This window comes from Danio rerio, chromosome 17 (assembly GCF_049306965.1).
Source record: "Danio rerio strain Tuebingen ecotype United States chromosome 17, GRCz12tu, whole genome shotgun sequence".
Lineage (NCBI taxonomy): Eukaryota > Metazoa > Chordata > Actinopteri > Cypriniformes > Danionidae > Danio > Danio rerio.
The window spans coordinates 23,537,981-23,548,768 of NC_133192.1; the positions used below are offsets into that span (position 1 = coordinate 23,537,981).

At 34.1% G+C, this 10,788-nt stretch overlaps 1 protein-coding gene across 1 annotated transcript in view; it reads right to left on the reverse strand.

The window, feature by feature from the left end:
- Window positions 1-6,587, reverse strand: part of mrps5 (mitochondrial ribosomal protein S5) — a 31,306-nt gene extending 24,719 nt beyond the window's left edge. Inside the window, 2 exon segments of the mRNA NM_001076596.1 lie at window positions 3,718-3,846; window positions 6,516-6,587. Coding sequence (NP_001070064.1) covers window positions 3,718-3,846; window positions 6,516-6,564 — 178 coding nt within the window. The 5' untranslated portion in view covers window positions 6,565-6,587.
- Between the last annotated feature and the right edge of the window lie 4,201 nt (window positions 6,588-10,788).

The window sequence follows — 10,788 nt, forward strand, 5'->3', positions numbered from 1 at the left end:
TTATAAAATGAACAAAATTAAGTCTTTTTTACCATCATGCACTACCATTATTTTTGTGGCATCACAAAATACAGTATTTGCAGTAATACCTTTTTATATTTTATATGAGCACAGTATTAAACCCCGCTACTGAGATGCAGACTGAAACATGAATAACAGAATGAGAAAGTTATAACTACATTGATTACATTTAACATTTTATTTAGAGATATTTTTATTTTTATGTTGGACCTGTAACTACTATTTATTTGAACTTTATAGAAATTGTACTACATTGTGATATAAGTTGAAGTCAGAATTATTCACCCTTCTGTGAATTTTTCTTTTTTTAAATATTTCCCAAATGATGTTTAACAGAGCATAACATTTTCACAGTATTTCCTATAATATTTTTTTTATAATAATTTCATATTTAATATTTTTTAAATATTTATCTAAGTCTTACTTGTTTTGTTTTGGCTAGAATAAAAGCAGTTTTTAATTTTTTTAAAACCATTTTAAAGGTTTATTAGCCCATTCATTCATTCATTCATTCATTTTCTTTTCGGCTTAGTCCCTTTATTAATCAGGGGTTGCCACAGCAGAATGAACTGCCAACTTATCCAGCATATGTCTTCCAGCTGCAACCCATTTCTGGGAAACATCCATACATGCTTATTCACACTCATGCACTACGGACAGTTTAGCTTACGCGATTCACCTGTACCACATGTCTCTGAATATGAACATAAGAACATGCAAACTTCATACAGAAGCCCCAACTACCTGAGGCTTGAACCAGTGACCTTCTTGCTGTGAGGCGACAGCACTACCTACTGCGCCACTGCGTTGTCCTATTTTTAGCCAAATTAAGCATTTTTTTTTATTTTCTACAAAACAAACAATCATTAAACAATGATTTGCCTAATTGCCCTAAAGCTGTGGTCACACTGCACTTTTCCCTCCCTTGACTTCTATTATAAAACATGATTGTGTGAGACCAATAGAAGATCAAATCAGGACCTCTTTGTACATAAATTTAAAATATGGAGCAATTGCAAGCTTGTTTTAACGTCTAATCAACGACAGTACTTCGCAAGCTCAAATTCTAGTGTATTCATGGCCTGGTTAACCTAATTACTCTGTTTAAGCCTTTAAATTATATTTTAAGCTAGTTTAAATACTAGTGTTTTGAAAAATATCTAGTACTTTATGTACTGTCATTGTGGTACCAATAAAATAAATCAGTAATTATACATTGGTTATTAATGTACTATGTTTAGAAATGTGTTGAAAAAATCTATTAAACAGAAATTATGAACTAAAATATACAAGGGGGCTAATAATTCAGGGGACTAATAAATCAACTGTACATTGTTATCAGGATATGAGATTACTTGTATCGTGACATTAATTTTTTTTTTGTCATATAGCCCAGCCCTAAGATGATGATGATGATGATGATGATGATGATGATAATAATAATAATAATAATAATAATAATAATAATAATAATAATAATAATAATAATAATAATAATAAAATAATACATATTATTTAAAGGAGCCTTTCTGGCAAATCAAGAACACCATACAGTAAAACAAGAGCAATAAAACAGAAAGAGGAATAAGATAAAAAAAATTGGTTGGATACCTAATAACAGTTTAATTAAATTCATTTTTTATTTCTATAGTTCTTTTACCAAGTAGATTGGTGTCAAAGCAGCTTAACATAGAAGTTCTAGTAAATGGAAATTCTAGTAAATTGAAACAATCCAGTGTCAGTCCAGTTTCAGAGTTGAATTTCAATTTAGTTCAGTTTGGAGTGGTTTAATTTTCACTGCCGGTAGTGTGTAAACCTGTGTATTTGGATAATTACTGCACACTAAGACATTTCAGCTGTTGGTTTTACCATGCAAAAGTAAAACTTTCTTTCAAATTTGCTCTATGTGTGTGAATGTGTGTGTGTGTGTGTGTGTGTTTAGAGGGGTTGGGTAATCTGGGACATTGGGAGTTGTTTGATGTTGTTTTGATTTAATTAGGACTTAATTAGATGAGACCAAGAGGCCTGCCGGCCCTGATGAAGCATCCGATGCCAACAAAAGCAGTTTAAGAAATATCATAATTCTATCTGACAGCCAAACATCCCCCAAAACACACTGGCGCACAAAAGCAAAAGGGTTCAGACACAAAGTTGTGCATGTATACTGAAGCTCACCATCTGCAGGAGATATGCTGAAGGCACATCCCCATGCAGTTTCAAACTTAATGTTTTTGGATGCAGTTTTTTTTTCTTATTAATTGTAACATTTCCTTAGCTTGCACTGTGTTAATGAAGATGTCTCTTGGGAGCAAATCCTTATAAAAGCAGATAGACAAAAAGTTGGGAGAACAATCAAGGTTGCATACATAAGAGGGAACAGGCTGTTAAGCAGATTTTTTTTGCTTAAATCTCTCAAATTAAGTCACAGAGACTTAGATTTCATGGTCTAAGAAATATAGTTGGTGACTTTGCAAAACAGTGACCGTGCATCACTTCTCCACATTAGCAAGATTTGGGCTGAAGAAAAGGCAAGCACAAACTTTTTTCAGTTTTTACACAGCAACTATATGTACAAAAATTATTTTAAAAGATTCTGACATGAATAAGATTTTATTTTTTTCAGTTTTTAGTAAATTTGAAATATGCTTTTGACACTGCTATTTATTTTTTATTTAAAAAAATGTATTTCAGTTTTAGTCCTCATGGTTCAATAATTTTATTTATATAATGATTAATAACTGTAGTCTTTAAATAGCTGATAATACAGTATTTCAAACAGTTGACCGAGGCATAATTTTTAATTACAGTTAAGGTTTTACTTGTAAAACTTACATTTCATTTCAATTAACAGTTATGTATTTATATTTGCAGATTTAGTTAACAATAGTAATCCTGGTCATGATAACCAGACATCTATTCAATGCACATAAACATGCTGGAATATTGAAAATTAAGCAGATGGTATATTGCAAAGTTCTTAACTGACACTCACTGGAGATCGCTGAGAAACCTAAAGACAACATTTCTCAATTACATTCAATTATACCTTTACAAGAAGTCTAAGATCTTGCAAGTAAAACATTTCTGTTAATCTCTCACCCCAGAATGAAGCATTGATTCTGTGTTCTCTATGACCGAAATGACCTGTCAGTAAAAATCAGAAGTGTCCCTAGCCTCACTATTCTTAAGTCACTTTTTAAAAAATCCACTGGGTCAGCTCCAATAGCCTAGTGGATGAGTGTGCCAACATATAGCACCGTGGTTCTCACGGCGACCCGAGTTTGATTCCTGGCTCGAGTATGTGCTGACCCTTCCCCTCTCTCTGCTTCTTAATACTTTCCTGTCTGTAAAGTCCACTATTTTATCCAAAATAAAAGTTATAAACCCCTAAAAAAATTTATTTTAAAAAATCCACTTGTTTTCATTGGCCAGGTAGGACTTTTTTTTTCTTGTTTTCATGTCTTATCTTTGTTTCTATTTTTTTTCTATCTCCCATTCATTGCTGTAAATGTGCTAAATATAAGTACACTTGAAACTTGATTTCATACAATCTTTCCACGATTTTGCACATTTTTTATATTCAAGGTATAAGACAGCTTGTCTCAAATCTCATCGGACTAGTGAAAATACACAAAACTCTTGTACCAAATATGTTTACTTTTTTGATCTCATTGGACTCAAATCATAGTGACTTACATTTGTTGAAGAAGCTTCCATGTCTGATCTGCTGTAGGGCCACAGTGACTGGAGCATAATGAGTAGGACTGGGTCTTGCCAAGTGTGAGAAGTGAACAGCGCCCCCTAGAGTTCGCAGTGCTCCAACACCTGTTGAAACAAAAGAGTAGACAGGACATTTCTGAAAAGCATAAAAATGTTGATCTCTAACAAAGAGTAATATCCCACTATAATGGAATATACATGTGCAACATCTACAGATGACAGAGAAAGTTTCAAAAATTTAATTTTGCATAGTCAGACTCTCAGACTGTACTATTCAGTGTCACATGGAGGCTTCTGAAAATGTAACAATGTAAAACTCTTAATCTTTAAAAAAAAAAGAAAAGTTATTATTGTGGATTAATATTAGAAGTTAAGACAACAATTTGTGCAAACATGTATGAATGTCTAAAACAACTGTATTTTGTCGCATTTAGAATTTTCCATTCTGGTGTCATCATCACTGCAAAACTGTTTAAATCACCACAATGTAATTTAGCATTTTAATGAACTGTACTTTTGACTGTTGACCATTTTAACTTTATGACTTTGCTGCATTTAGTGCAAAGTGAAAAAAAACTAAACTAGGTTAAGGCTTAATTATTTAGCAATAAAGATTATTACAATTTTACTAAGACAAATAAAAGGCTCAGAAGAATTTTTTTTAATTTACAAAAACCATATGTCACAAATATCGAGATATGAATACAGTTTCAGGAGATGGTTTAAATAGCTCGATTTGACGGTTTTCTGAAGAGTCTAACAGTATTCGCATACAGATAATAAATAAACACAATGCAAAAAAAAAAGAATTTCTTATAATGTTTTGTCTTGTTTCTAGTCCAAATATCAAAAATTAAATCTTAGACCATGTAAATACTGTTCAGTTTTCACCATCAGAAGAAATACATGAAAATTAGAGTTTTTTTGCTTGTTTTGAGGAAATTATCTGCTAGTGGGGTTGGTAAGTGAAATTATCTGGGTTTTGCTTTAAAATGTAGATATTTGGACTAGAAACAAGACAAAAATTGTAAGTGAGAAATGTTTCTTTTGCATAAATCATAAAAAAACTGTATAAATACAATGATCAAATACAAATCCCTAGCTCCTGGTCAAATATAATTCAGATTGGACATTACATGCGATGTGACTAGTGTGGATGCGCACATTGCGATATTGATGCTAAAACAATATATTGTGAAGCCTTCATAATACATTTACAAATAAAAGACATCTATTTTAAACAAATATTTTATAATGGTTTGTCTGTATTGAGATCTAACAAATGTGCCTTTCAAAAACATCTTTCACAAACATTAATTTATCTTATTTGATAATATTTTGTAATGATTTAAAAGCTTGTAAGCTTGTATTCATATTTTTCTAGTGTTAATTGTCAGATTAACAGCCAGTCTGCTGCACACTGCTCCAAAAGCATGCTCTTCAATTATTACAAATGATATATGGAGCACATATTACACTCTCCAAGAACAACATTGAGGTAAAGCTGGTTTTGTATTCGCACACTCTAACTTTCTCCTTAACATTATTTTTACAGAAAAGTATTCTTTGAAAATTCTAAATGGTGAAATAATATTAGTAGCCGAAGACTTATCAAGGCACATTATTGTTCACAGGCAATAAAATGTTGATTTTAAGTCATACTTGCATGTAGGCCTGGGCAGTGTGGCAAAAATGCAATCTCGGTTCTCGACGATTATTTTCCATATAGAACGATAACGATTTATATTTTTATGTCGGTTGTTAATGCTTACATTACTTAAAAGAGTATCCCAAAAATGAAGACATTATTTCGGCCATATTAAACATACTTTTGACCAAAAAAGTTTTGGCGGCCGAAAAGTCAGTACATCTCTAATAACAACACACTTTTAGATTCCCACTGATGTACATTTCTGCCCTGCGATTGGCTTTTAGAACAATAATGAGTAAAAAAAAAAAAGTCCAGAGCTTATCATTAATGACAATTTGTTTTTGCTATTTGATAAAATATTATTTATCAGCCAAGCCCTATTTGCATGGTGTTTTGAATAAATATTACAATATAGTGACCATGTCACAAGTTATCGCTGAACAAATGTGTGAATATAAAACCAACTTTACCTCAATAAGAACAGCTAAATAACATCAGGATGTTGAATAAAAGGTGAACATCACTTCTGTCCACTACTAGCAATCATGAATATTTTAACTGCAGACAATCACTAAGCCAAACCAAAACAAAGAATGCATGCAAGGTTGCTAAATATATGATAAAGAATAGAGTATAGAATAAAGTATTGTATTAATAAGTTTCTGAAACAGCAATACTCCAGACACAACATGGCAGCTTACACAAAGTTCTCCTTATTATGCAATTTAAACATACTTCATATTTTAAAATAATAAAATATATTCAGCACACAAACTATTAACATTAACAAGCAAAACACATGCTGTAGATTTCAGAGGTCAGTATGAAAACTGACTGACAGCAATGGCAGAGTTGACTAGCCATAGACATTTATGCTATCTGTATGACAGATGTATCATGTTATTGTTGTGTATCATTTACAGGTAGATTTTTATGGAGCAAATCATGCGATTTCCCTCTCATCTAACAGGACTGTTAGCATGCTCACACTTACTTCTCCCTTCAAACGTTTATACGTACGCACTCTTTACGTGGAGCACTCAACAAACAAAACAACAATTTCAAACCTTTTCGGTAAAGCTTAACACCTTTAATAAAACATGAGATATTAAGCAAAACGCACCTTCAAATGACAACCGTAGGACACAGCACAGCCTTGTGACCGCCGCCATGTTTGGATGCTGAGAGGGTCCTTGAGCGTCTGCGCCGGGTGTGCTGTCCAAATTGGTGCCTGACCAAAACTACCCGATGAAATGGGCATTTTCAAAAGCATATATTGTAAATCTTTTTACATATTTTTTACATACTTTTTTTCAATTCATTGCAGCAGAAAGCGTAGTTAAACCTAAAAAATGAGATGTTAATAATAAGCTTATTTTTCACAGTGATTAAACTTAAACATCTTAACATCCTAAACATAAACAACATAGCTTTATTAGCAGTCAATAGTTTGGTAGCTACTTATAATTAAACATATCTCTTTTAGGGCTTGTTATAGGCTGTTTGGGAGTTTTCTAGCCTTAAGTTAGCCAACAGTCTTCTAAACATCAAGAATTAACATAATACAATTTTAGAGCATGTAATTATTTAAGTTGCAGTAATCTTTTAAATGAACTTTTACCAGATGTATACAGTGCAGTTTTGTCTTATTCAACTGAACACAAAGGATATTTAGGGTCCTCATAACCACTGGTGCCAGCAGTTTGTTTCTGGGTCATTATCACTAAAGTGCCTTTAATGTCCCACAAGAGTGAATTAGTCCTATATGAACATAATGCAAAATTGGTTAAACTTTATACACATGCATAAGTGTTTTGATATATGTTTTTGTCAATTTTTGTAATATTCTTTTATTGAATGTATGATTTTGCCATGCATGTCCCTCATACTGCTCAGCCAACTTCAGTGAGTCTAAAATGTAGGTAAATTACATAAAATTAAAAAGATTTTTAAATATTCATATCAACTTTAACAATTTATTTGATAAAATAAGTCATTTTAATAACTTTTATTTTGTTTTCATAATATTATTAATCATTTTGCACGTGTCCTTGAAGTTGTTGTCCACCCTGTCATGATAAATGCCCCTTTAAGATGTACTCATTGGCATTCCCATGCCCATTTTGCTTTTTTTAGAGGAGGTTAAAACATCTGATGTGCACACAGTAAGTATCTACACTTAGCCTATTTTTCTTATTTTTTCTCATTTTGTGTTTGAAACTGAATGTTGTCAAGCTTAACATGTCCACCTTTTCATTGTGAAATATTTATTAATATAAAACATTTTCTGAAATTACAAATATAGCTTTTAAACTGTATACAAAGAGCCTAAACAGGGAAACACTTCACCTTCTGCAGGTACACACTGTGTTGAATAAATGCTATCTTTAGTAAAAAATTTCTTCTCTGCCATTGTCTACCCTGTCACATTCCTTTCTTGACAGAGTGACCATATGCATTGTTATTGACTATTTATTTATTTATTTATTTATTTATTTATTTATTTATTTATTTATTTATTTGTTTATTTGTTTGTTTGTTTGTTTGTTTGTTATTAGTTAATGTTTTACACCACACCAGTAGATGCAATATACATGAGTGGACAAACCTTTTGGCAATATCTGTCTCAGTCTATATAAAGGATATCCTTATATACAGTCCAATGACATGCCGTACAGGTGAATTGAAAAAGCTAAATTGGATGTAGTGTATGTGTGTGAAAGAGTGTGTATGGGTGTTTCCCAGTGTTGGGTTGCGGCTGGAAGGGCATTCCCTTTGTAAAACATATGCTGGATAAGTTGGCGGGTCATTTCGCTGTGGCGAGCCCTGAATAATAAAGGGACTAAGTCGAAAATAAAATGAATGAATGAATGAATAGCAGGGCATAGTAAAAAGTCAATAACAGGTATGGACATGGATATTAGAGATATTTAATAGAAAATCTGTTGCATACTATTTGAAATAATTTGAAAAGCAGTTATGAATAAATTTGACCCAGTGGCAGTTCTAGTGTTAAATCTATTTTATGACTATTTTATCGGGCACATATAATACAAGTATTTGGGAATCATTCTGGATTTTTAAATCCGCACATGCAATTACCTCATGACAAGATAAATATGTAACATTTGCAATGAGGAGGGCTGTGATCTGGAGCTCTCTCTCTGTCTTGTGGGACATTACACACATCTGTTCTGCCTGTGATACAGCTCAGGAGTGCAGGAACGACACCTGCATGCCCAGAAGAGCCTGGCCTTGTATGTTTTAATCAGCAGCTCCATTATCAGGTGTAGTCAGACTGTGTCCTGCTCCAAATCACAAGGGAACCTGCGGGAGAGAGGTGGCTGGGGATTTGAGTCAGTGCAGAAGTGCTCATGAAGAGGCAAAGAGAAGAGTGGAGGGTAAGGGAAATGTAACAAATTCAGGCATATGGCACTATTATTATTTTTAAACATATATTCATTATTTACTCACTCTCAAGTGGTGTTTATGAGTTTCTTTTTTTTTGTTTTGATGAACACTAATAAAGATATTTTGAAGAATGTTGAATATTCTTGAAAAACAATTACAATGGATTTCAATGGTTTTCAAATTTGTTTACATCGTTTACATCTAAACACGGTGGCTCAGTGGGTAGCACAATCACCTCACAGCAAGACGGTTGCTGGATCAAGCTCTGGCTGGGTCTGTAGGCTTTTCTGTGTGGAGTTTGCATGTTCTCCCCATGTTCGCATGGGTTTTCTCTTGTTTTCTGTTTTCTCCTGGTGCTCTGGTTTCCCCTACAGTCTAAAGACATGCGCTGTAGGTGAATTGGGTAAGCTTAATTGGCCATATAGTGTATGTGTAGGAATGTAAGAGTGTATGGGCGTTTCCTGGTGTTGGGTTGCAGCTGAAAGGGCATCCGCTCCATAAAACATATCCTGGATAAGTTGGTGGTTAATTCCGCTGTGGCGACCCCTGATTAATAAAGGGACTAAGCTGAAAAGAAAATGAATGAATGAACATCTTTCAACAGAAAAAAAGAAACTCATATGAAACAAGAGTGAGTAAAATGATGACAGAAGTTTAATTTTTGTGTAAACTATCCCTTTAATTCAGGCATTACACAAAGAAAATACATCAAGCCATTGTGCAAATTGAATGAACATAAAAATTAAATTAAAATTAAAAAGTAATTCAAAATTTAAATAAATAGGTTTAACTAGTTTCAACTTAGGGTAGTTGTTATAAAGAATAAAAACTAAACAAAATAAAGACTATAATCTTTATCATTCATCATTTTCTTGACAGCTTAGTCCCTTTATTAATCTGGGGTCGCCACAGCGGAATGAACCACCAACTTATCCAGCATGTTTTACGCAGAAAATGCCCTTCCAGCCACAACCCATCACTGGGAAACACTCACACACTCCCATTCACACACATACACCATGGAAAATTTAGCTTACCCAATTCATCTGTACCGCATGTTTTTGGACTGTGGGGGAAACCGGAGCACCTAGAGGAAACCCACACAAACACGGAGAGAACATGTAAACTCCACACAGAAATCCCAACAGACCCAACTGGGGCTTGAACCAGCGACCTTCTTGCTGTGAGGCGACAGCACTACTTACTGCTCCACCGCGTCACTTTTAACAGTACATATTTATTTAAAAAAGTTAAATAATATTTTTTTTTTTACAGTTTTGCTATTACACTTGTTTCTTTCCAACCTTGAAGGACATTTCAGTGGTTTCAAGCATTATTTTTCAGACAGTATAAAACAAGAGGCTCCCTATAAAGCTGAACTAGAAATCAAAGTGAGACCTACAGAGAGAGAAAGAGAGAAGAGCAAGGGGCAAGAAGCACTACAGGGTGAAGAAGCACTCCGTCAATTGAGCAGGAGAGAGAAGGACAACACAAGATAACAGCCAGAGAAGCCATGAATGACAGGACAGAGAGGGAGATGCAGAGAAGCCGAACATAACGCCAAGAGCTGCTTCAGTGGAAGTGACAGTGTGAAACAGAATGTCAGAGAAAGGCAGCTGATGGGGAAAAGCAGTAGAAAGAAAAGTTTGCACTTTGCAGAGCTGTCGGGCTGATAAATGCAGTCTAAAATCTCAGCGCAGTATTCCTGCATGCATCCAAACACAAGCTTTTCCAATTTCCCCGCGTGTGACAGGCCGAACTGTCGTCCGTGTGGCAGAAAACAGATTAAGGAGCCTCTGGAAGGGCTCTGTCAGCATGCTGTGGATGTTTATTAATCATTATATCTGCAGAAGTCGAATAATCTTGATAGATTATGCGGGAAGCCAGGAGAGAGGTGATTGGTTGCGGTGGGGGCGAGTGGCCAATAATAAAGCAACCTGTGGTGTTTGATTGCTTTCATCTCCGTGAGCCCACTGACTGCAGCC